Source organism: Hemibagrus wyckioides, linkage group LG22 (genome assembly GCF_019097595.1).
Source record: "Hemibagrus wyckioides isolate EC202008001 linkage group LG22, SWU_Hwy_1.0, whole genome shotgun sequence".
NCBI lineage: Eukaryota > Metazoa > Chordata > Actinopteri > Siluriformes > Bagridae > Hemibagrus > Hemibagrus wyckioides.
Genome location: NC_080731.1, coordinates 19,573,174 through 19,599,647, shown reverse-complemented (window position 1 = coordinate 19,599,647; position 26,474 = coordinate 19,573,174). Strand labels below are relative to the sequence as shown.

General features: G+C 41.8%; 3 protein-coding genes across 8 annotated transcripts in view; 2 read left to right on the top strand and 1 right to left on the bottom strand.

The window, feature by feature from the left end:
* The window catches only part of tchp (trichoplein, keratin filament binding), a 13,538-nt gene extending 5,744 nt beyond the window's left edge, over positions 1-7,794 (bottom strand). Inside the window, exon 1 of the mRNA XM_058375148.1 lies at positions 7,418-7,794. The gene's annotated coding sequence lies outside the window, so the exon portion shown is untranslated. The remainder of the gene's footprint in view (positions 1-7,417) is intronic.
* On the top strand, positions 236-5,561 carry gltpa (glycolipid transfer protein a). Its single transcript, XM_058375172.1, has 5 exons — positions 236-529; positions 3,461-3,519; positions 3,606-3,739; positions 4,204-4,354; positions 4,461-5,561. Exons 1-5 carry the CDS (start codon positions 427-429, stop codon positions 4,641-4,643), a joined length of 630 nt encoding a protein of 209 aa, XP_058231155.1. The 5' UTR covers positions 236-426; the 3' UTR covers positions 4,644-5,561.
* trpv4 (transient receptor potential cation channel, subfamily V, member 4) lies at positions 7,007-26,474 on the top strand. 6 transcript variants are annotated; one of them, XM_058375134.1, is made up of 19 exons: positions 7,007-7,258; positions 10,055-10,287; positions 10,407-10,476; positions 12,085-12,173; positions 12,885-13,267; positions 13,927-14,105; positions 15,191-15,343; positions 16,396-16,536; positions 17,280-17,578; positions 17,784-17,963; positions 18,470-18,628; positions 18,716-18,808; positions 20,178-20,251; positions 20,451-20,616; positions 20,796-20,862; positions 20,978-21,285; positions 21,370-21,497; positions 25,103-25,212; positions 25,332-26,474. In XM_058375134.1, the coding sequence occupies exons 4-19, from the start codon at positions 12,165-12,167 to the stop codon at positions 25,442-25,444; spliced, it is 2,562 nt and encodes an 853-aa protein (XP_058231117.1). In that variant the 5' UTR covers positions 7,007-7,258; positions 10,055-10,287; positions 10,407-10,476; positions 12,085-12,164; the 3' UTR covers positions 25,445-26,474. The 6 variants fall into 6 exon arrangements, with proteins under 6 accessions (XP_058231117.1, XP_058231115.1, XP_058231119.1 ...); XM_058375132.1 differs by having other exon boundaries at positions 10,385-10,476; XM_058375136.1 differs by lacking the exons at positions 10,055-10,287; positions 10,407-10,476 and having other exon boundaries at positions 12,090-12,173.

Here is a 26,474-nt window from a genome sequence, read left to right as displayed (position 1 = left end):
TTACACCCATACGGTCAGTCTGCCAATAAAGACACTAAACTGTGCCAGAGTGGACCCACCCTTTGGACATGTGGATGATAGATGATAGAGCTTTATTAAGCTTTTAGAGTTAATGTATCAGTAACTTTTATAAAAACACACTGAGAGTCTGTGGAACAGGTAGAACTATACGAACCGCCCCGCCCACTGCGACCTGATTGGCTGTCCGCTTCTCCACCTGTTCAATAAGAGCTGCAGCTGTGTGCAATAATCACGGGGCTTCCAGCTGCTGCTGAGATCCTTTATACCGGTTTAAACACAGGAGACAGTCGAATAATCGGCGTGCAGGCTGGCACGAGCTCTCTGTGTGTGGGTTTCATATTAGCGTCACTTTTAAACTTTGAAAGATTTCCCCCTCGCAGTTTGTTGTTGTTTTCCTCAGCCGTCATGGCTCTTCTGATGGAGCACCAGTTCCGGCAGCTCCCTGCTGACAAACAGGTGGAGACGCGACCCTTCCTCGAGGCGGTGTCTTACATTCCGCCCTTCTTCGGTAAGTTCCTTTCATCGGATCCGGTGATTTATTTCCCGCGGTTCAATCCCAAATGTAGTGCACTAGGCAGGGAGCAGGAGGCACCTTCACCTTCTCATCAACCTGACACATAGGGCATGCTATTACCTGCTCCTATTCCAGACTTTATTTAGTGCACGTGCTCAGAGATCTCGGCTGATTCTCAGTGAAAAGCTGTTTTGGATCCCATCCTCAGATCTCTAAATTCTGTTAAATCTTCCAGCTACATAAAGCCGAGAAAAGCAGCTGAATGAAAATGAAAGACAGGGCGAGGTGACACACTCAGGAATGTTCATTCTGTCTCCATTATTGTTATGAATTATAATGTTGTTCCGGGGCCATTATGAAGACACGAGCTTGGGAACTTGTGCCTATATTAATCAGCCCTAGTCCTAAAGATCAGTCTGGAACTCTAAACCTCTAATTCCTGATCAGTTTCTTCACACCATGCAGGAGATTGTTGATTATCTTCCCGTAACAGCAGTGTTTTATTGCCTGCTCATGAACTTCTTCAGCGAATGATGTAATAACTGCTGTATAACTTGTAGGAAGTGACGTGAGGAATGTAAATCCACTTATTTAAAGATTCTGCTGTGTGAGAAACCAGTCTCTGTGAGAGATCAGTTCCTCTCGTCTTTATTCCACACACTGTTTAATATTTCTGAACTGGTTTAAGATTGAAAAGGAGCTGCAGAACTCACAAGCTAGTTTGTGATATGATGATATTAAAGCTATGATAAATGAGCGTCTGCACTGTAGGTTAGCTTGGTCTCTAATCCATTTCTTCACTTTTGTTAGTCCCCGTCGTTTATCTGGATGTCCAGTTTGGGATTTTCCATTCCTGATTGTGACACTAAACTGCTATTATTCCCTTTTTTTGCTTTTGGATCGGATTTCCCCAAATCGCTTGCCAGTCCAGAGGCCCGTTTGCTTTGGGTAACTTAATCATCTGGTCTCGATTTTAAGTCGAGAAAATTGATTGGCAGGGTGTCGGATTGCCGTGGGCTCCATCCGAGCCGCTTTGTGCTATTCATGCATATGAGACCCGCTTTCTAATGGATTCACTGCCTGAACCAGACGTCCGGATTAGATGCCAGGCCTCATTGTGCCACTGTTCCCAACCCTAATACTGAGTCTAAGGTTCAGAGAATGGAGCTATGGCATGAAGAACATTACTAGCTCTGGAGTAAGGTCTAAGTTTCAGAATATTTTCATTAACATTTAGAAAATGTAAAAATCCGTGAAGATCTCATCAGCTTCTGAAACCTATTGTCAGCTGCAGCTGAGGTCTAGCACTCGTGTTAGCATATGAAAGTGAGTGTGACACACCCCGTTCTCTGGATAAACCCCCGGGATACACACCACCGTTTACACACCTGGATCAGTGTAGCTGCTAATTAGCAGAAGACTAAACAGGACCGAGGCCCTCTGGGACTCCAGCTTTCTGACACCCCTGTGTTAAAGCAGTATAATTAGTGTGTAATATGAGTAAGCATATTGTGTGTGTGTGTGTGTGTGTTTTTTCGCAAGCATGAAGTGTGCAGAACAAACGAGAGAAAGAGCGACACATCCAGTCAATGCGGTCAATATGGTTCACTTATAATGAAGACATGGACACTGAGGGAAGAGAAGAGAAGGGAGAACGTGCAGAAGGTGTGCGTAATAGGACACGACCCGTGTGGACGGCAGTGTGTGTGGTGAAGGCTGTCAGCGGCGGTCAGTCTCACTGTCCCTGCAGGACACTCACTCAGATTCCCCACATGCTGCGAGACCAACGCTGACGATCAGTTTTCAGGGGCTCTGAGATCTGAATGTCGTCTCACCTACACGCTTTCAGAGAAACGCCACCATGCTGCACATTTACTAGCTGTAGTGAGACTCATTTTCTACATCCAGCCTAGATACTGACAATCAGATGGTATTTTGTTACCATGGATCCATTCAGCTCTTTGGAGAGATGATGTTTTGCACCGATCTACAGCTCATCTTCTTCCCTTTAAGAATCAAATGTCCAATCAATTTAGCTCCTCTCGTTCATTTTAAGACCCAAGTGTCCGATCAAATCAATGATGCTTCATCCTTTTAGTTTCTAATCATCATTCCAGCTTCTGTCCTTTCCTTGAAGACCAGCATCTCCAATCACATTCTCTCTTTCCGTTAAGAAGTGTCTGATCGAATCACCGTAACCATGTTTAAAAAAACAAGAAAACAAAAGGGAGAAAAAAGAGCAAACAAAATTAACACACAATAATGAGGAAAAAACAGAGCTCTGTGTTTAAATGTACTGAGTCACAACAGCAGAAGATGGGATCAGGGCCTGCAGCTTGTACACACTTCAGTGAAGCGCTCCTCATTTCCCCTGCTGTAGACTTATTCACTGACTCTGAATGCCGGCAGGAACTGGACGTTCTGTCTGGCGGAATTGGGTTACGGCGTGTCTTTTGCGTTTATTCATGTGTACGTTAAGCTCATTAACCTCAGCTCCTGATTCCTGCCACGATAACCCGCTCCTCTCCATTGTGGGGGCCGCTGAAAAATTCATGACGCGGCGTCACGGCGCTCACAAATCTGTCATGCTCTCTGAAGGTGCTCAATTATTCAGAGACGTACTTCAGCCCTTTATTTCATACACAAACACCGAAGGTCAGTCAGAGTTCAGAACAAATCTCAAAGATTAGCGGCGGAGAGGTTCCTGAGGCTGAGCGTTGTTCATTTTAAAGTCGAGAGTTAACTTAAATGTGAAACGTACAGAACGTTAGCAAGCATTTCCTTACACAGTGTAATAGTTAAAGCAGCGTGAAGCACGGTGGCGGCAGCATCATGGCCTTGTGTTAGCTTGCTGGATGTTTTAACAGCGAGTATCGGTGCCTGATGATCACTGAAACGTTAGCATGTGTTTTCGTCTCTGTGCAGATTGCCTGGGCCCCACCGTTTTCGCCCCCATTAAAGCCGACATCGCAGGAAACATAACTGTAAGTGTATTTCGGCTTTTAGACACCGGACAATGGGCTTCACTGTGTTTATTACTCCGTGTGTGATGTTTTTTTTTCCTTTTAAGAAAATCAAGGCCGTGTACGACAGCAACCCGAGTCGATATCGGACGCTGCAGCAGATCCTGGAGGCTGAGAAGGAGATGTACACGGCCGAGTGGCCCAGAGTGGGAGCTACACTCTCTCTCATGTGGCTCAAAAGGTCTGAAGTATTCAACAGTAATATTAGTATTTAGATTTTTATCAGGAACATGCTCAGAGACTTTATATAAGAGAAAGTAGACTTATTTTTGACTATTCCTGTTTTTTATTCTCTTTCTGCTTCATGTTCCCATTCCAGTCTCCTATTCCTGTTCCCGTTCCCATTTCTCTTCAATATCTTATTCTTTTTCCTCTTCCTGTTCCCGTTTCTCTTAAATATCTCGTTCGTTTTTCTCTTCTTTTTCCCATGTCTCTGTTTCTGGTCCTGTTTTAATCCCCATACCTGCTCCAGAGAGTTTCCCCATTCCTACTCCTGCTCTTGTTCCCACATCTGTTCCTCATCACTATTCCCATTCCGGACAGTTTTCCCGTTCCTATTCCTGTTACAGCTCTGTCTCTCCCATTCGTTATATAGTATTTGTAGAAGCTCTCACAGATGACCATGTGTGTCCTTCATGCTTTCAGGGGGCTGCGCTTCATTCAGGTCCTGCTGCAGAGTTTAGTGGACGGTGAGAAAGACGAGAACAATCCCAACTTGATCCGCGTCAACGTCACCAAAGCCTACGAGATCTCTCTGAGAAAATACCACAGCTGGTTTGTGCAAAAACTCTTCAAAGTAAGACTTACACAATGACTCCGTATCACACAGTGAGATAGGATAGAAGGTTGATTGAAGTATGAAGTAAATTGCTGTGGTAAACATTTCCCACGTCTTCCTCTAGGCTGCGCTGTACGCTGCGCCGTACAAGTCGGATTTCCTGAAGGCGCTGTCTAAAGGGCGTGATGTTAAAGAGGAGGACTGCCTGGACAAAGTACGCCAGTTTCTGGTCAACTTCACCACCACCATCGACGCCATCTACGAGATGTACACCAAGATGAACGCCGAGCTGGAGTACAAAGCCTGAGCTGCGCTCCTGCCTCCTCATTGGCTCTCGTCAGACTGATCTGCATTCTGATTGGGGCACGTCTCTCTCAGGGTTTCTCTGAGTCCTCTCGTTTCTTGGTTATTTCCTGTTCTGTACTGGACGTGTGGCTGGTCCGGCTGGAGAGTGCTGACTCTTATTCTGGACACTGCTGTGTGAATATCAGTGATGTGTTCAGTGTCTATAGCAGTAACGAGTCAGGGCAAATGGACACCTGGTAGAATCTCAGTGAAGTTTCCTTATAAATGATTTCTATCCTATTAACAGACATGAAGTTATATTTATAATAAAGAGTTTATTATACTTCAGAACAGAGTCCTAGAGTTAATCAACATAAACAATATATAAATTAAAACCTGTGAGATTAGAGGCAGGATTAAGCAGAAGATGGTCTGGTTACATGACCCTCGCTTCACATTATGAGACCAACTCACAGGTTGATTATCCATTAGTCATGATTTCAGCCCCAGGGGCAGTAAGACTGCAGCTCTCCTTTACTGTTTAAAGCACAGACATATGAGAAAATATTTGAGGCTATTATAGATTATTATAGAGAGAATAAAGCTTGGAAGGAAGGTGTAGAGATTGTTGGTGCCTCTGCTGAGTGATAGAAGAATGTGTGTGTTCTGTTGTTAAAGCTGTGTTTAAAATAGTAATGAAGGAAAGCAGAAAGAAAGTGATGAAAGACGATAGAATTTTGCAGAACTTTGACACGTTTTAATGTTTTTCTTCCGCTTTCTGTAGTTTGGGTCTGTTTAATGTGATTTCATTTCAATTTGGTGTTAAGTTTTAACAGGATTTAGGACTGTTTGGGGTGTGTGTGTGTGTGTGTGTGTGTGTGAGAGAGAGAGGATAATGTGACGTTTATATGAATGAGTTAATAACGATGCACAATAAAGGTGTTTGTAACTCATTCTTGTCCACTATGTAATCATTCTTAGGTCTATAATCTACAGTTTATTTTTTAAAAACAGATCCTCAGATGAACACAAGAGGGCGCTGCAGGATAAAAAAATATATATATTGTGATAAAAGCGGCTGTATTTGCCTTAAAATGTAGGATAAACGTCCTACTTGTTACACATATATTAACACGGTCACTACTGGTCAGATGCTATGTACGACCTTTTTAAAATCTGACAGTGAGGTCACAGATTGATTTCTCTGCTCTAAATCTATTGACCAGAGCAGGTTCGTCTTTATTCACCAGTACAGGTGGAGTCCAGGGAGGTCACGTCACACTGGTTCACCATGGTGTTATAGCTGATCTGTTGCACCACAGGATGACCCAAACTGAGGGCAATTCTGGTTATGTGAATCAGATTATTTTCCCCAGATCACCAAATAAAGGCAAATCTTTTCATTTTTATGTCAATTTTATAATATAGATAGATACAGAAAGAAAAGAATAAAAACTTATGTCAGTAGCAAGACCCGAGTCAGTTTGGTTAAAGACAGACCCTGGTGCATGGTCAAGCTCAGGACATACAAAGATACAAGCTTTCAGAAGTAATAACCTTAAATAAAAAGGAATAAATCCAGCTGGACAAGTGGACTCACTTCAACAGGAGTGAAAATATCTCTACAACTATAAGCAAATCTCCCACTGGACACAACGTCTCCTCTGACCTCAGTGAATTCTCCTGACCTCATCCCTAAACCTCAGTCTAGAGGTATGCATCAGGATCAGGAACTCATGTGATGATTCAATATGAAAGAGAAAGAGTGGGAGTTTTTAACTCTCCTGCAGTCAGTGGGATATGAAGCTTGAGGCATGCTGATTTATGTTAAAGTGTATATGAAGGTGTAGATGTTAGTAAATAGGCCTGAAATAAGGTTTTCAGCAAATATTATACCGAACAGATTCCTGGGAACAACAATAAAACCAGGTTCAGGGATTCAGGAATCCAATAGCTTTATCATATCCTCCATAAATGGGACATTTGATCTGTTCCAGATGTGTTAATACATGTCTCTTTCTTAAACAATGTCATTAGCTTTATCAGGAAATCAAGTTACACCTGATTTGACATTTAAATCTGTTTTTAATGTAATGATTGCTTTCATTTTCTCTGCTCACATTGTGAAGTTTAATGCACTGTACTGCATTTGTACTGCAGTGTTGTAATAATGTTTTATTAATTCTTTATAAAGTGTGAATATATAAATATATAAATATAAACTCAGCATGGTGACTGGATATTAAAAATAGGCTTGAGGTGGAGAATATTTCCTTATATTTCCCTTTGTGATGTAATTACGTTACATTAATCACTCACTGAAAAATTGTGTGTGTGTGTGTGTGTGTGTGTGTGTGTGTGTGTGAGAGACTCCAGTGTAGAGAACGGTGTTAAGGCAGTGTTCATGTGAAGGGCGGTGAAAGTGCCACCCCGCGCCTGTGGCTCCCGAGGCTTCATCACCAGCTCCAGGAACCACAGAGCCTCCAGACTGACCTTCTGGAGGACACAGAGTCGCCATTACCCTGGATTTACCGGAATTCTATTCAACTCTCGAGGATTTTTTGGCGTTTGTGTTTTCTCTCTATCTGTGATCGATCGTGCGCGCGCGCAGGTTTCATTCAGCTCCCAGCTCGACAGGTAAGTTCTGTTTTCTTTCGTTTACTTTCTTTTTTTGTTTGTTTGTTTGTTTCATTTTCTGCAGGAAGTTGTGTTCAGAGGCGTATTAAGTAATTCAATGTCTTTATGTGAAGTTTATAGCAATAATTTAGAATAGGATTAGTTTGTAAACAAAGGTACCTGAGGTATGCCGAGTGTCCCATCCGGGGACTTTCTCTCCCTCCTCGCGCACTCCACACTTCCTTCACACGGGGTCTGCTGTTGTGTGTAAATAACACTCTGTCCTTCATTTGTCTTATTTGTAAGAAACAAAGAGGTTAGGGTGATGAACAACATCTCTCTCTCTCTCTCTCTCTCTCTCTCTCTCAGTCCTTGCCCAGCAAAATGGTCAGTTCACAGACCATTCTTCTGAGGTCATTTGGTCCTCATGAAGATATAAAAACATGCCCTCAAACACACAGGACTCTACACTCTACATGTAACAAAGACAGACAATTTCCAAATGTGCTCGAATGTAGGTCACAGTTTCACAAGACATGAATCTGACCACTAACACAAACCACAGAGACTCGCACATCACACACGACGATGTTCTTCAGTCTGGCTCAGGGTTTCACAACACGCTTTGACAGGAAACACCACTTACTCTAAGCACCCTGAGAGGCACAGCAGACCTCGTGGCATCTTTCTGCAGGACATCACTTTAAATCTGCTCGTGTTCAGGAATGCTGGACCTTCTACTTCTACTGATTTGTCCTTGTTCTATAGTAGATTAATGATTATCATTCACACTACTAGGTTAATTAACACATCTGTGGACAATTCTGTGGTAAAAATGTAATATTAGTGTTGTAAAGATAAAGAAACTTTATCGCCAAGTGTCTTGACACACAATAACAAGAATTAGAAACAAAAAATGATGCATATTTACATCATTTATAACCAGTTTAAAGAATATACCACATATCTAGATCTAAATATTACACTTCTACATACATCAACATCTATAAACACTTCATAGATCATACTGCTATGTTCAAAACAACAAAACATCTATCCATCTCCTATACCCGCTTTATTCCTAATTAGGGTCATGGGGATCTGCTGGAGGCTATCCCAGCACACATTGGATGAAAGGCAGGGGTACACCCTGGGCCACATATAGACAGCCACACACACACTCCTATGGGCAATTTAGAATCACCAGTCAACCTAAAGTACATGTTTTTGGAATGTGGGAGGAAACCGGAGTACCTGGAGTAAACCCACGCAGGCACGGGGAGAACATGCAAACTCCACACAGAAAGGCCCCTGCCTGTTCGAACCCGGGACCTTCACGCTGTGAGGCAACAGTGCTAACCACTAACCACCATGCTGCCCTCAAAACAAAACAAAAACACTCTTTTTGAAGTGAACTGAATAGCATTAGCGAGCTACATGAATTAGCTCAGACGGAGTGGAGAAGTGTTTTTTGTTTCACTTCAGGGAACTGAAGCTGTTCTGTACAGCTGTAGGTAAAAGACCTGATTGTTTTCATCGTATCAAAATCCCTCTCTGTTAAAAAAACGTTTGTTTCTGATCAGCACTTGGTAAGTGTGCGGTGGCTCTGGGTCGTTGACCGAAGGATCGGAATCAAGCTGCTACCCAACCCACCCTGCTCCAGGGGCACTGCATCATGGTTGACCCTGTGCTCTGACCCCAACCCCAAGGATGGGATATGCAAAGAAAGAGCTTCACTGTGGAGTAATGTATATGTGATGAACAAAGACAACTTAACTTAAGAGCTGTTATTTTCTCTCACCTAGCGTAGTCTGTAGACATTTTTTCTGGCCTAGTCAGTGTTTGAGGCTGAAGGAACACAAATCCCAGAAGATTAGAGCTGATTATAACAGTGAAGAGAGGCGAATAAGGCTGGAAAAGAGATCTGACTAGGGCAAGAAAGGTCTTTCAATGAGATGTTTATAAATAACACCACATCCTACAGCTATAACAAACTAGAACTTGTACAAAATGTTATTACTAGTTTATAAAGCTACTGAAGGTGGCACAGGCTCACGTTTGGAAGTCGTTGCTACAAAAGCTGATGTAAATAAATGTAAATTAAGGCTGTGATATGCAAATACACTCCTTTAACCCGTTCCTGAACGTGTGTGTGTGTGTGTGTGTGTGTGTTATTTGTTCTCATCAACGTAACACTTTATTAACAGGCATGAGTGATGCTCACATGATCCAAACACTGGGACTTGGAAAGCGTTTATTATTCACCATTAGAGTTTTAGTGGCTCCCAGTATGATGATGTGATGATCATGGAGTCGAACTCTGGGGATTAGTAAAGTGTGTTAGATCAGACATCAGACTTTAGTGATTATTAATAGTTAAATTGAGTATTGAGGGCTGAGTGGTGGGGGTTAAGGCTTAACAGCACTCCTGAACTCATGACAGTCTTTCAGTGATGAGTATAGAATTAAACCCCAGTCTACCAACCTGATTATTTATTTATTTATTTATTTATTTATTTATTTAAATGTTTTTATTTATTTATTTATTCATTTATTTATTTTAATTTTTGAATATTTTCGATGTTTGTTCAGTTTTGCTTATTTATATTCATTAATAATTCATTAATAATTTGTATAAATCTAAACCATTTAAATGTTTAAAGGTCAGGCTTTTTTAAATTAATTAATTAATTAATTACTAATGCGAGGTTTGAGAATCACAACTGCAGTATTTCTAAATATTTCTCACGCCATGATGTTTGTCACTTTCAACCACCAGAGCGTAATGAGACGCTTTTTTTATTTCCTCCATGTCAGTCTTCATGCTTCATCTGAGCTACATGACCACTGTCTGATCTCTGATTGGACATGAACCTGATCAGGGCTGAGGTGTGAAAGCCAGAGGAAGTCTGTTCTGTCCCCCAGCAAGAATAATGTTCTCTTATTATCTACAAGCTTCCTGCTATATACTGACGCTCTCAACACGGTCATTTATAACAGGACTTCAACACCACCACACCTCGGGATCAACGAGAGCAACAAGAATAACAGTAATTTTATAAACCGCAAATATTTAACATCAATCAGGAGAAATTACTAAATCAAAAAAGTTCACAGTGTTTTAATGTAAATGTACCCAATCTGTAGAAGTGTCTCATATCGATCACAGACAGGAAGTGAGGTGTGGGTCAGCAGTCACACGAACTCTACCTTCAGTTCAGGAGCAGCTGGATTTGCTGGTATGTCTACTGAGTTTCTGATGATCTAAATGTTTATTAATCTGGTGAATCATTTCAGGTTTTGAGGTTCAACACGTCCTGCGAGGAGTTAGAAGGAGATTTTGGGTTTACTTAGCAAGCAGAACTTCAGTGTTGAATGTAGTTATTGTGCTGAAGGAAAGATCAGCATCTTGTCTTTATTACAGAATCATCATGTTTATAGTGGAAAGTCCATAAAACAAGTTAGTTCTTGTTGTTGGCGACGTTCTAGCAGCTCAGCGACAAACAAAACCTAGCACAATTCCTAGTACACATTTCTCCTGAGGGCAAGAAGTTCAGCTCTCCTGCCTCTGAGCTCAGAGGAAAGTGAAGCTATTTAGTAAAGCATGAGAGAGATAATATAATATAATAATATATGAACATGTTTAAAAAAGTGTGTAACTGTATAACATTAGAATGAAGTTAAATAAATGGATATCCTGTTACTGTAACAGGATATGATCAGATTTACTCCCCCGACCCCACCTCCCATATTTTTTTTTTTAAGTGCACTTGTTAAACAGGCTCCCATGGTTAACCGGTGAGAACGGCTGTCGACAAGCTCCGACAAGACTCTCAGATATTCCCAATAACAGCTCCAGCTTTTAAAGCCACAGGATTAGCAGGACACAGTTTGCCCAGTGAGACAGTTATTGTGTTATCTCTGGAGGCCTTTGTGATTGTTTGGGAAACTGGGAAGAGAATAGGAATGCTGGGATGAGTCAGGACTTGTCCAGGAAGTCGGAGCCTCAGAAAAAGGAGCTTAAGCGGCAGGGAAGTTTGGATGCTGGGCGCGAGAGTGATTCACTGCTAATGCTGTAAGAGAGGTAGAGTTTCGATGATGCAGCACTATTGTGTTAAACGTTGCGTAAAGGGGAATTTCTGCTTTCATGTGGGAAATTGTGATGGCTAGACCACTGGATCAGAGCATCTCCAAAACTGCAGCTCTTGTGGGATGTTCCCGGTCTGCAGTGGTCAGTATCTATCAAAAGAGGTCCAAGGAAGGAACAGTGGTGAACCGGTGGCAGGGTCACGGGCGGTCAAGGCTCACTGATACACATGGGGAGGGAAAGCTGGACTGTGTGATCCGATCCAACAGACGAGCTACTGTTGCTCAAACTGCTGAAGAAGTTAATCCTGGTTCTGATAGAAAGGTGTCAGAGTACACAGTGTCAGTACCACGTGACGGGTCAGGGCTGTTTTGGCAGCAAAAGGGGGACCAACACAATGTTAGACAGGTGGTCATTATATAACATTATGCCTGGTTGGTGTATAACAGCATAAATTAAAAGTGCTGACACTGGAGACTCCTTCCATACATGTTTATTAACTGTCTCTGTCAGAGCTTCTGTCATAGCCAATTAATCAACACCTTCTGACCAATCAGCAGTGGAATAGGAAAAAAGGGCATCTAAAATAAGCACAATGTCCAGGGCTGTGGATGGAATGGAGTCAGACTTTGTCTCAGACAACTGGCCCGAAAAGTTTCCTAATTATTCTGTCGTTTCAGAGTGAACATAAGCAGTGGTGTGTTCATGCAGCAAAAAAAAGCTTCAGCTTGTACCTGATTGACGTTTGCTGTTTTTCCAGTTTAGTCCAGGACTAGGAGCCTCCTCCCTTCAGCCCAACCACTTCAAGGTGAACTTTGGCAGGAGCATACTACCTGAGGGATGAATGAGGTAAGGAACAGTGTGTGTGTGTGTGTGTGTGTGTGTTCCAAGAGAAACAGGGATCTCTTTTTAAAAACAACTTTAGAATCCTGTCTTGGTGGTTCTGCATCTTTACCCACATGTCTCCTGGGAATTAAAGACTGTGAAGTATTGGCTAAAGTAAGACTGAATGTTTTATATGTAATCTCTAGTCCTTTACTGGAGAACCTGAAGAATATGTTCCTAGCTCACAAGGACACTGAGAGATGAAGATCTTTATTTACACTCCTACGAGTCTCAGAGTCATGCCATCATTCTGTAGCCAGTCAGAAAACTTTTAAAACAAGAATCCAAGATATTTTATTCATGTGGAATGTGGGAAAAACAAGTGGGGAAAACTGGAGAAGTGGGAAGCAAGGGGAAGTGGAAAACAAAGCAGTAGGAAAAGTGGAGAATTTGAGGCAAGATTCCACTATGGGAACGTTTCCATGAACCCAGGAATAATGAAGAACTTTTACTTCCTGTTTTCTCTGTCTTCAGTATCTGCTTATTTCCTCTGCTTCCATACCCCATCCCTGTTTCCTGATATTTCAATCCTACTCCTCTTATCTCTTCAGTCTCTCTTAAGACATGTTAGTTTTGATAAACCTGTTTATTTCGCTGTGAAGCTGTAAGAAAGCCTCTGTGTGACTTTTACAGCAGCATTATATAATTAGCTTTATTTGCATGTCTTCTTTCTAGGCTTCCTCCACGTTATTAAAGCGTTGTCGCCTGGTCAGAGCTGAGACTGACCCCATTTCCAGCACACACAGCTCTCCCACTCAGGATGCTTCAGGGGACAAAGACGCAGCCTTCCCTCTCTCGTCAGTGGCCGGCCTCCTGGACGCTGAGGAGAGCGGGCTTCCTCCTGCTACACGAACAGAGACCAAGCCCAATCTTCGCAACAAGTTCCAGGGAGCCTTCAAGAAGGGCATCGGCAACCCCATGGACCTGCTGGAATCCACCATCTATGAGTCCCCAGGGAACACAGGCCCTAAACAGGCTCCCATGGACTCGCTGTTCCACTACGGCACGTGTCGCGCAGCCAGTAATCAAAAATGGCGCAAGAAGAAGCTTGCTCGAGGGTGAGGAGGAAGAAAAGGTGTTAGAAACAGAATGTTGATGTAGAAGACAAACTGTGGGGTTTTTTTTTGTAGCTGACCATGATAAGAAGGCAAGACAGCAGTATGATGTGTATGGTGGTGTGTAGAGGTGCTGGATCTCCAGCAGCAGGGTTGGAGCTACACTTTACTGTGTAAGACCAGTGAATAAGCCACTGTTCAGGATCGCTAGAGCTACACTGCTGTATTTATGCTATAGGTGCGGTCCATGTTGTTGTTTCCTGGCTAGCTCTTGAGGTAATGTTTATACAGTTTAGCTGTGTGTATTTTCCTCCTCATACACAGGTTTATTGAAGAAGCTGTTCAGTGATGAGCGTCTGTTTGAGACTGTAAAAAGACTTTTCATGTCTTCTGCCAGTTGTCTAGTTAGAAAATATAAATCTCAGCACAAAAAGCATCACAAATGTTGAGAAAGGCTGCAGCAAATTCCCCGAGGGACTAAATTCTAATTTACTGAAAGAGGAAGCTGTTAGTTTCAGGCCTCACTCTCTGAACTGACCATGATTATGAATTACATGAACTGTTTCAGAGCACTGGATTTAGGAAGTATTCATTTTTTGTTTCTGAAGTTCCACATCTGATAATTAATGTTCACAGGATCACAGTGTGTTCTTCTCTCACAGGAACACAGAGAACATGGCGTCCTGCGATGAGGCCAGCTCGAACCCTCCGAGGGCTCCGAAGGTGTTTAATCGCACTCTGCTGTTCGACGCTGTATCTCGAGCAGATCCCGATGCTCTGGATGGACTGCTGGAGTTTCTGCAGAGCAGCAACAAGAGACTGACGGATGAGGAGTTCAGAGGTGAAGCTGGACATTAATCAGTGTTAACACACCTACACAGTGACCTGAAGGGCAAAAAATTAGCTAAATATGGCTGATAGGTTTACATACTGAGATGACCCAGAGGGTTTAGAGCAGGAACAGAAACAGGAAGCAGGAAAATGTGGGGAAAATATGGAGTATGGAGGAGAGAGGAAGTAAAGAAATTAACTGTTTGTGGTCTTAAAGCTGACGTGGGAAGAACAAATAATTATTTATAAATTTCATTATCGTCATCAGCAACACTGAGCTTTTTTTTGCATGTTTAGCTTGATAAGATACGGACCTGTAGTATTCCCGTTAGCAGGAAATATCATCCTGTCTTATCTCTGTCCCTTTCACTCCCGATTCAGTCTGTGCTTTATATCAGAACGAGGAAATCTGCTATCACTGACTACGTCCCATTAAAGCACTGCTTCCTGCCTGGAAGGACTGTGGGAACTTCTCAGAGTGGAGTGAGAAATCACAGCCAAGTGTCTCTCTCTGCTCAGAATTCTCTCACATTCATCCCGGCCTGGAAGAGCAAACAGTGGAGGCTCCAGTCTGACCTTTTAGACCAGATGTTAGGACGCCCCTCATGAAGTTAAGCAGAAGAATCACTTCACGCTCGGTCTGAGAAAGGTTCAAGGATGCTTTCTGGAACATGCCAATTGATGACGTGAAAAGAAAATCTATTGGTTTATAGATTGAAGATCATTGTATAATGTGATCAAATATCATTCTAAATTATATGGAAGTTATACAGTTTAGGGGAAAATATATATGGGATCTGAAAAGATGTCTGTAATCTCACAGAGTAAAATAAACTGATGATGATTGGGGCAGTGGTAGCTGAAGTGGTTAAGGCTCTGGGTTGTTTATAAGAAGATCAGGGTTCAAGCCCCAGCACTGTCAAGCTGCCACTGTTAGGCCCTTGAGGCCTAAGGCCATTAACTCACCTTGCTCCTGCATCATGGCTGACCCTGTGCCCTGACCCCAAATCCCCCAAGGATGGGATATGTGAGGAAACTAATGTATATGTGATAAATAAAGGCTACTTAATTTAACTTACTGATGTTTGTGTGTAGAGCCGTCCACAGGGAAAACGTGTCTGCTGAAAGCTCTGCTGAATTTATATGGCAGGAGGAACGACACCATCCCGCTGTTGCTGGACGTCGCTGAGCAGACGGGGAACCTGCACGAGTTCGTCAACACGCCCTTCAGAGACCTCTACTACCGGGGTGAGGAGAGAGAGAGAGAGAGAGAGAGGGCACATGGAACTGGAGACACAAAACTTATAATATATAATATAACACTTCTAACTAATATGGAAGCAGGAATGTAGCCACGCCCCCTTCACTGAGACTGACAGCTGCCCAGGCCACACCTACGGCTCCTTACTGAATTCCTCACTCAGTCAACGGCTTCACTACAGTCAGAGCTTCACTACAGTTAGAGAGAATTAATCAACACCTTCTGACCAATCAGAACTCTAATCAGCATCACTGTAGTGTTCAGGGTGAAGCCTTTCTCGTGAGAATTTAAAGGCGTTCCTCTATAAACACCACACTGGCATTCTGTTCCTGAAATGTGTGTGTGTGTGTGTGTGTGTGGTTTGTGGGTTTGTGAAAGAGCTGCTGTGTTGTCGTTAGTCTCCACCCTGCACTAATCTAAACAGCACACACACAAACACACACACACACGTCTGTGTGTTTCATGGTGCTCCTGTCGGGCTCAGAACCCCAGAGATTCCAAGAGACACACCCAGTCTGATGATGTCACTTCCCTTTTTGAGATTCCATTCATTCAGTTTTAGAGAGAGTATGTGACCAGTCTACTTCAGAATCCTGATTGGTCAGAAGAGAAGGTGTTGATTAATTCTCTATCTCAGCAGCTCTGAGGGTGGTGCAGCTTCACATCCACGGGTTTATATTACTGTAATCATTCTAATGCAGACTTGTTACTATGGCAACAGCTCCGTTTTCAGACAGGAGAAGGTCTTCTAAACAGAGAAGTTCAAGAAAGAGGAAAAATTGTTTTTTTGGTCTTCATCCACATGAAGTCTGTATGGTCATCAATATAGGGAAATAGAACTTACCCAGAATGCATTGCAAAGCCTTTTATTTTTAAAGCAGCAGTTATATAGTGGATATGGAGCAGTGGTTGAAGGCTGCTGTGTCTCCAGATCTCTGGTCATATGATATTTAGTATTATCTTTCAGTCGAATGTAAAGATGTTGTTTATTTAATTTGTTTACAGTGTGTGTGTGTGTGTGTGTGTGTGTGTGCTGCAGGTCAGACGGCACTGCACATCGCCATCGAGCGACGCTGTAAACACTACACTGAGCTGCTGGTGGAGAAGGAAGCTGATGTTCACGCTCAGGCTCGTGGACGATTCTTCCAGCCCCGAGATGAGGGAGGATATTTTTACTTCGGTGAGTGACGCGTTTTGTAAACCTCCAGCTTCACTTCTCCGTTTATGAGGAACGTCGGCATTGCTTTTGAGGAAGAGGGGAAAAAAAGAGGAAAAAACATGATGGAGATGTAGGAGTGGAGGTACACATGTTTTATTCATCTGTGTGTGATGGTAATGATCAGACTGAGACAAGAACTTTAATTCAGGAATTCTGGGAAAATAATTCAAGCCACTCGAGCAGGAGTGTGTTAATGACCCAAGCAGTGAAACCTGCAGGAACGGAGAGATGGCAGAGCTGTAGTGAGTGAGGAGGAGTTTTTACAGCATGTTATTAGGTCACTTATTGGAGAGTGAAGAAGAGGATGTTTTAGGAGCTCCACCCTTATGGCAGGAGCACAGTTCAGTCTTTCAGGAGCAGTGTGACTTCTAAATAAATCCAGCTCCGTGTGAAAGGTGCTTCTGTTAGGAACTTCACCGTGTTTGCTGCCTCCTGCTGGTGAAAGTGTGTTAGTACAACTTGTGTGAAATGTGAAAATCGGATCAGGAAGAAGACAGGAGAGGTTTATTGTACAAGCTCCACACCAGATTTTATCACCAAATTGGCTGTCTGAAGTTCTTAAAAATGTTCTCAAAAAATTTAAAACTTCATCAAAAATTTTGTCTATAAAGCTAGACCTGAGTGTTAGCCAACATGAGCCAGTTAACTCACAGAAGAAGCTTGTGTGTGTGTGTGTGTGTTTGTATGTGTGTGTGTGTGTCCAGGTGAGCTCCCTCTCTCTCTGGCCAGCTGCACTAACCAGCCTGCCTTGGTGCACTACCTGATTGAGAACAGCCACAAGAAAGCAGACTTGCGGCGTCAGGACTCACGTGGCAACACGGTCCTGCACGCTCTCGTCCACGTGGCTGACAACACACGTGAAAACACTCGCTTCGTCACTAAGATGTACGACCTGCTGCTCATCAAAAGTGCTAAACTTTACCCAGAGTGCAACCTGGAGCAGGTGCTCAACAACGACGGCATGTCACCGCTCATGATGGCCGCCAAACTCGGCAAGATCGGGGTGAGAGCTGGGAGAAGTGCATCAGCTGTGGCATTAATGTGCTTAATATCTGTGCTCATAAATACACATAGGAACGTATAAAAGACAACAGTATAGTGAGTGGTGTATAGTATAGTATAGTAGGTGAGATACAGCTTTAGAGGGGATGTTTAGTATTAATAAAGAGTTCACAGCAGTCGATGAGTGGGATGTTTCTCTGTTGCAGGTTTTTCAGCACATCATTCGGAGAGAAATCAAAGATGATGAGGTGCGTCACCTGTGCAGGAAGTTTAAGGACTGGGCGTATGGTCCGGTGTACTCGTCTCTGTATGACCTGTCCTACCTCGACACATGCGGCGAGGACGTCTCTGTGCTGGAGATCCTCGTCTATAACAGCAGGATCGAGGTAACTGATGACATGAGGGCGACAGACAAACAGAAATCCAGCTAGTTTCATGTTTATAGCACATTTATAGAGATAATAGCATGAGGACACTAAGTATTTATACTCATCATACAAAAGTCTATACTCTGTACAATTAGGGGATTAGTGGTTTGAACCATCCTGTATGAACCATCCCATACAGGACCATGCTCTCCCAGTGTTGGTCTCAAGCCCATATAAACTGGGCAGATCTGTGTAAGGGGACATTCAGTGTAACAACCTGTGGCAATAATCAAATTTGTGGATCAGGATGGTGTGCTGTGGTGACCCCCAGAAATAGGGAACAGTCAAAAGATCAAGCCCCTTTAATTAAATTTAAAGAATTAGGTGCAAAGAACACAGAACATCATGTTGTCTGAAATTAAAATCAAGACACTGGGACAGATAAAGTGGCAAAAAGCAAGGAATTCTGGGATATACAACATCATGTATACTCACGTCCACGTGTGATGATATTGCTTGTGCAGAACCGTCATGAGATGTTGGCTGTGGAGCCGGTTAATGAGCTGCTGAGGGCAAAGTGGGAGAAATTTGCCTCCATGACGTTTTACATCAGCGTGGTGTCGTACCTCATCACCATGATCATCTTCACAATCGTCGCCTTCTACCGTCCTTCAGGAAGCACAGTGAGCACCATCAACACAAACACACTACGTGTTCACAATTCTGTGTGTGTGTGTGCGTGTGTGTTAACACTTAAAATCCCTCCTCAGCCTCCGTATCCATACGTAACGACGGGAGATAAACTGCGTCTGGCAGGAGAACTCATCACCCTCGGCTCTGGACTGTTTTTCTTCCTAAGTAATGTGAGTCTCTCAAACACACACACACACACACACACACACACATACTTACAAGAAATCTTAGGTTATAGACTTTAGTTCCTCCCTAATGGCCAAGTTAGAGGTGACGGTGGCAAGACTTCATGAGGAGGAAACTGTGAGAAGAACCAGACTCACTAAACATTCCCATCCCTGAACTCATGATGATTACACATTCCACTATAAAATACAGAGAAAATGTGTCCTTAAAGTGAGTTTCTGAGTAATGTCCTGATCTTAGTCCTGATGTTCTGACACACATCATGACTGATCCATCGATTTAGATCTGCTACTGGAATTTAGGGCTGCACAATTAAAGGATTTTCTAATGGAGATTACGATTACAGATTCCACGATTACGTAATCGTTCAAAGCGGCGATTACAAAAAAAATCGACTGTATTATTCTGCGTGTTTAAGGGGTGTTTATTGCATGTTAAGTTGTGAGGGGAGAATAAAGACTTTAATAGACCTACGTAATAGTCTGTAGGCGTGTCCTTATCAACGCCCTGATTATCCACTTGCGCGTGTCTATCTGATCATGTGCGCTGATACAGAAACATCAGATAGTTTGCAAAGTGTTGCTGAGAAGAATCAAGAATTAGAACTGAACAGAAATGCTTTATCTGTGGTGTGGAATTATTTTGGATTCACTAGCGATGATGTCGAGCGGCATGCTATAGTGTGTTTCTGCACCATCGGGCAACACCATGAATTAATTCAGTCATTTAAATTTCAGACACAGAGTGCAATATGACCAGTGTTTTAACGTGAAAAAAAGCAACAAGCCATGTGAGAACTGCAACACACACTCCCATCACGACCTCGTGGTTTTGTACTTCTCCGTATCCGGCAGCTTCTCCAGGGCTAATGGAGATAACTGAAGCCATTACACATTTCACTGTAAAAGACATGGTGCAGATTAATACAGTTTCCAGTGCGGGGTTTAAAATACACCTATGTCACCCCCCCGCAATTACTTACTCTAGATTCATAAATGAATTTTGTCTTTAGTATAACATTATTTATACCATGCATATATATTTTTTTTATATATTTTTTATAAATAATACCTATTTTAATTTTTTTTATTTAAAGAAACCAAAGCAGTGTATAGTGGACATTTGAGTCTTAAGTAATAGAAGTTTTTCAGGAAGAATGTTTTCAGCTTTTTTAAATTTTTATATAAAATACAGTTGCTTCAAACAATGCGATAAAGCTATTCAAAACACCATTTAATGTCAATTGTGATAATCGTAAGTAATAATCGCAATTACAATTTCAAGGGAATAATCAACAATTATGATTTTTGTCATAATCGTGCAACCCTACTGAAATTTCTTTCTATTTTTCAGATAAAGGATCTGTTTCTGAAGAAATGTCCAGCAGTGAGCTCTTTATTTATCGACGGATCATTTCAATTTCTCTAGTAAGATTCAAACACACACACACACACACACACAGATATTTACATATATATATATATATATTACAGTACATTACATTACAATACATTATATTACATTACATATACATTTACATATACATGTATGTATATGTATATGTAAATGTATATATATATACAAATATACACACTTTATGATGTGTGTGTGTGTGTGTGTGTGCAGCTTTGTGTACTCTGTGCTAGTGCTGGTGACGGCGGCTCTGTACCTGGCCGGAGTGCAGGCCTATGTGATGGTGATGGTGTGTGCGCTGGTGTTAGGATGGATGAACACACTTTATTTCACCAGAGGCTTCAAACTCACTGGTACATACAGCATCATGATCCAGAAGGTACACACACACACTCGCACACACACACACACACTAAACACACCATACTCATAATAAGTGACTAATAACTGTGTTCTGTAGAAATACTACATATATTACAGTAAATCATTAATAATAGGTCGTTGTTATTCAGGAATGTTGTTCTTGTTCCTCATTGTGTGTTTTATTGTTTTGTGTAGATTCTGTTTAAAGATCTGTTCCGCTTCCTGCTGGTCTACGTCCTCTTCATGATCGGCTACGCCTCAGGTAAAGGATAATAATTATATAATTATACAATACTGCACGTGTGAGTAATAAATAATACAGTTATTTATCACAGAAAAAACTCTCATATTTTCTTGACGTTTCTCTCGTCTATCAGCTCTGGTGTCTCTGCTCAACCCGTGTCCCCCCAACAGCACAAACACCATCTGGGACATCACAAAAAAGTCTTACTGTCGAGACACGGAGGCTTTCAGCACCGTTCTGCTGGACCTGTTCAAGCTGACCATCGGCCTGGGGAACCTGGAAGAGATGCTCCAGGGGATGCAGTACCCGGCCGTCTGCCTCATCCTCGCCGTCACGTACATCGTCCTGTCCTTCGTGCTCCTGCTCAACATGCTGATCGCACTGATGGGTCAGACCGTCACCAAGGTGTCCAAACAGAGCAAAAAGATCTGGAAGCTGCAGGTAAACTCTGACCAAAGGAGAATCTAGAAACCTTACTCACAAATTTGTCTCAATCTGGACACGGTTTCTCTGTGTGATCCTCAGTGGGCTACAACCATCCTGGACATCGAGCGTTCTTTACCCGTGTGTCTGCGCAGAAAGTTCCGTGTGGGTGAAATGGTGACCGTGGGCAAGAACTGGGACGGGACGCCTGACAAACGCTGGTGCTTCAGGTGACTAGAATGTCCTGATAAAGATGTCAGTTATCTTCACCTGGTCCTCACAAGAGAATTTAGCAGAGCATGAATCAGCTAGAGTTATGATTAGTCTAATGACTAATTACTTCCGGTAGAGTGAACGCTGGCGCCGTTAGCTGCCGCTGTTCTCCAGAGGCGCGTTTTATTCTTTTATTGTTTTTTTTAATGTGGCTTTGGACTAATATGTCCTATTTTATTAGTTGAAGATCTGCCTTTAGTGCCTATCCCTGCCTATAGTGCCTGTGTTTGGATTACCTGTTTGTTGGTTCCTGTTACATTTATCGCTGCCACTGCGAGAAAGCATACGCCGGTTCATGTTTATTCCCTGAAATTAATAAGCCGTTTGTGTGGACCGTGCTCGTTTGGACTGCATTGTCTCTCATATTTCATCCATTGACAGCAGTAATTCAATATTCTGCGGCTGAGCTCCTGCAACTACGGTTCCACCTGTCGGAGCTGCCACCGGCTTTACAACTTCACTTGGACATTGTTCATCATCCTCATCGGAAATAAATCCACTGTGGGTCCCGTAGGAGTTTTCACTATGATGATTCCAAGACTATAAAATCTTTCTGGTCTTCAATTCGTCACCCCTTAAGAAACACTGGTCGGGAAGTTAACCACTGTGTTTTTGCTAGCCTAGCCAGGTCAGCTACTGACACTGTCAAACACGACAACACCAATATTAACTTTGGCTTAATCAACATCCGCTCCCTTACGAACAACGGTCATCTTGTTCAAAACCTCCTGATGGACCGTAAACTTGACTTTTTTCACAATTGAATGAATCTATTCCTCCTGTGTTTGTTTACATCTATCAACCCCGCCCCTCTGGAAGAGATGGAGGTCTTGCAATAGATTATCGATAGAAGTGGAAAGTCTCGTCTGTGTCAGTACCGGTGTTTCCCTCATTTGAAACCATAGTATCTAGACTGACAGGACCAACTTGTCCCCCTATGATTGTTGCTGCTATATATTGCCCACCTAAGCCGAACACCGACTTTCTAATTAAATTAGAAATTTCTTACTCATTAAAGTGCATTTACTCCATATATATTATTGTTGGGAGATTTTATTATACATATGGACGGTACCACCAATGTTCTCACCAGGGACTTTTTATCTTGTCTGGATAGTTTTGGGCTCCAGCAATTCATGGATTTCCCGACTCATTCGAAAGGACATATTCTGGACTTGATTTGCTGTTCTGGCCTTGTGCCTCGTGACTGTTCTTCAGTTCATCTTCCGTTCTCTGATCACGTGCTGATATCTTTCAGTATCAGTTTTACTTTATCCCAACTAAAACAGTCATGTTCAGTTTCTTTCCTCCATTTTAAAGGAGGATTTACTCACCACTGATGACCTTGTCTTCCACTACAACAGTGGTCTTCATAGCCTTCTCAATGCTCTTGCTCCTCTGAAAACCCAGACTGTCTCTTTTACTCATTCTGCACCATGGTACACACCTGAGCTCTATCAGCTTAAAGCTAAAGGTCGTTAATTGGAACCTGGACTTACTGTTCATAAACAAATGTATCACAACCATCTGCTTTAATATAAGGAAGTTATTTCTACTGCAAAATCTATCTACTATTCTAACTTGATTAAGTCAGGTGCAGGTAATACAAGAGTACTTTTCTCAACCTTTAACAGGTTACTACAGCCGATGGATACTCTCCCACCTCACCTTTACTCAACTGCTCAATGTGATCATTTGATGACATTTTTAGAGTTAAAATTGACAATATTCATCATCACCTGACCTCTCTGAACACCTCTTCTTCTTTGTTTTCCATTTCTCTTCTTACACCTTAGGCTTCTTCATTATCTAGTTTTAAACTGCCACCTATTGCTGAAGTATCACAAATTATTCATGAATCCAAACCTTCAACTAGTCAGTTAGATCCTCTCCCAACCTATTTAGTAAAAACCTGATTGCCTTCTTTATCCACCTTAATAACCAACATTATACATTCACCCCTGAGTTCTGGTCATGTTCCATCATCCCTTAAAATTGCTGCAATAACACCTATACTTAAAAAACCTGGTGTGGGCCCCAATAACCTTAATAATTTTCATCCTATCTTGAATTTACCATTTTTATCCAAAATACTAGAAAAAATAGTTGCAGGTCAGATTTAACTACCAACAATCTGTTTGAAGAATTTCGGTCTGGTTTTCGTCCATCTCATAATACTGAGACAGCGGTTATAAAAATCACAAACGATCTTCTAATGGCAGCAGATTCTGGTCTATTAACAATTCTTATTTTCCCACAACATTCTCCTCCTCTCTTGGCATCTCTGGCATATGTCACGACTGCTTTAAATTATATCTTTTCCACGGTTCATAGTTTGTTCAACTTAGAAATTTTAGATCTCAGTCATCTCCTGTCACTAGAGGTGTTCCCCAAGGTTCCGTATTAGGCCCTCTTTTATTTATCTTTCTCCTTCCTCTTGGAAATATCTTAAACACAATATTAATCTTCATTCTTATGCGGATGATACACAGCTCTACCTGTCCACAAAGCCTACTTCCACGCTTCCTCCCGCTGTTCTTTCAGCTTGTTTAAATGAAATTAAATCTTGGTTTTCTTGCAACTTTCTTCAAATGAATAACAATAAAACAGTTCTTCTCGTTAGCTCTAAGTCCACCTTAGCCAAAGTTGATAGTTTTTCAATAAATATTGACAATTCCATTGTTCTTCCTTCTCCTCAGGTAAAGAGTTTGGGTGTCATCCTTGATAGCACACTTTCCTTAGAGGCTCATGTTAATAATGTTACTCGGTCTGCATACTTTCACCTCCGCAATATTAATCTCCTCCACCCAATCATGACACAGCACAGTACTGCCATTTTAGTCCATGCCCTTGTTACATCATGTTTAGATTACTGTAGCTCCGTTCTTTTTGGATAGCCTTCAGAAATTCTTCATAAACTTCAACTGGTACAGAACTCAAGAAGCATTATTACTCGAACTTCTCCTATTGATCATATCACACCAGTTCTTCACCAGCTTCACTGGCTTCCTGTGATGTTCCGTATTGATTACAAAATTCTGCTATTCACTGTCAAGGCTCTTCATAATCTTGCTCCACCATAACTGTCTGACCTTCTCCAATTATACACACCTTCCCGTACACTCAGATCCTCTTCTGCTAGCCAGCTCACCACACCAGCAGCTCCACTGTCCACCATGAAGCTAAGAGCATTCAGTTGCTCTGCACCCCGCCTTTGGAACAGTCTTCCTGCTGACATCAGAAGTATAGACTCTCTGACAATCTTTAAATCCAGACTCAAAACTTACATGTTTAGAACTGCATTTTATATCTGAACTTCACTCGTTCATTATTTTCTTTTATTACTTTATTTTTAAATATTTTACTCTATTATTCTGTTGTCTATTTGTATCTTTTACATTATGCTGTGTTTTAAATTTATCTTTGTAAGGTGACCTTGAGAGTTTGAAAGGTGCCCACAAATAAATGTATTATTATTATGATTATATTAATGAATTGTTCTCATAATGATAGAAAGTGTGTGTGTGTGTGTGTGTGTGTGCGTGTTGACATTTTCCTCCAGAGTGGACGAGGTGAAGTGGTCAGACTGGAACCATAATCTGGGAATTATTAATGAAGATCCTGGACAAAAAGAGCAAAATGAACAAGGCAGCACAAGACGATTACGACGAGGTGGGGCACACACACACACACACACACACACACACAAGATATCTTAGACACAGTATTAGACTCTAATCTTCTGAGTGTGTGTGTGTGTGTGTCTGTTTGTGTGTGTGTGTGTGTTACAGATCGCTGGTCCACTGTGGTTCCTCGTGTAATGGAGCTGAACAGAGGCTCCAGAGAGCATGTGGTGGAGATGACGGAGCCGCTGAAGAACAGAAACAGTTTCAACTCAAACTAGATCTGGACTCAAGCAACGAGCTCCAAATGTTCTCACAATCACTGCAGAACACCTTCATCCACTTCTCCTACATCTCCACAAACCCTGGAGTGATCATCTACACCAGCTCTAGTCATGATGTCACACAGACACAGATCAGGAGACAGGAAGCAGACCATGAGCAGAACTGGACCAAACAGAGAGGACGTCCACCTCAAGTCACTTCATACAGACTAGAAAAATAAACCATGTTTATTATATACCTAAGTGATGTCATGTACAGCATTCTTTCTCAGGGATCTGTCTGGAGAACATCTGGATGTTATTCAGTGATCATAAAAAAGGATGTATGACATCGTCATGAAGCTGCAGTAAAGAAATGCCAAAGACAACAGATTTTTATAAATGATGAATAAATATTTGCTCATTTTTTCTTGTGTTTGCTGCTCTGGAGGGTGAGAGAAGGTTTTCATGATGTTCTGGGTTATTTATGGTGAAATATTACAACAAACACACAGAAATCCCTCCAGAAATGAGGCCCAGGTAACAAATAGCAGTGTTTAGTAAAGGTTTGGTCCAAACAGCGTGTTTTTAAATCATACACCTGAACCATAAATGCCTCACATTTACAACATGATCTATTTTATTCATTTTGGGTTTGCACATTAGATCTTTTTTATCTTTATATTGTTTATATTCCTGTATAGTCTGATAGATAAAGGAACCTTTTTTACATTAAAGTCATGGGACTGCTTTTTTACATAAATATAAAAGTCATTCAGTATCAGATGATGATTTCATACAGAGTTAGAAATGAAGATGTTTGATCCAAAGGCAACAGATTTTAACTTTTTATTATTGCAGGAGGCTAAAGTTTCCTTTTTATTTATGGGACTCTAATAAATACAAGTACAATAAATAAATATAAATGAAGTGCATACATGTCTCAGGCTTTATTTCTGAGTGTTTATTATAATTCAGGAATGAACCAGTAGGAGGCAGTAGAGTTCCAGTGATGTGATAAAGAGGATTTTAATCTGATGTTAAAACT

Coding starts and splice junctions, on each gene's coding strand:
- gltpa (XM_058375172.1), top strand. CDS start 427: ATGGCTCTTCTGATGGAGCACCAGTTCCGGCAGCTCCCTGCTGACAAA. Junction 3,740..4,203: donor TCTCTCATGTGGCTCAAAAG/GTCTGAAGTATT, acceptor TCATGCTTTCAG/GGGGCTGCGCTTCATTCAGG. Junction 4,355..4,460: donor TTGTGCAAAAACTCTTCAAA/GTAAGACTTACA, acceptor GTCTTCCTCTAG/GCTGCGCTGTACGCTGCGCC.
- trpv4 (XM_058375136.1), top strand. Junction 13,268..13,926: donor AAGAAGAAGCTTGCTCGAGG/GTGAGGAGGAAG, acceptor CTTCTCTCACAG/GAACACAGAGAACATGGCGT. Junction 17,964..18,469: donor TCTATAACAGCAGGATCGAG/GTAACTGATGAC, acceptor TTGCTTGTGCAG/AACCGTCATGAGATGTTGGC.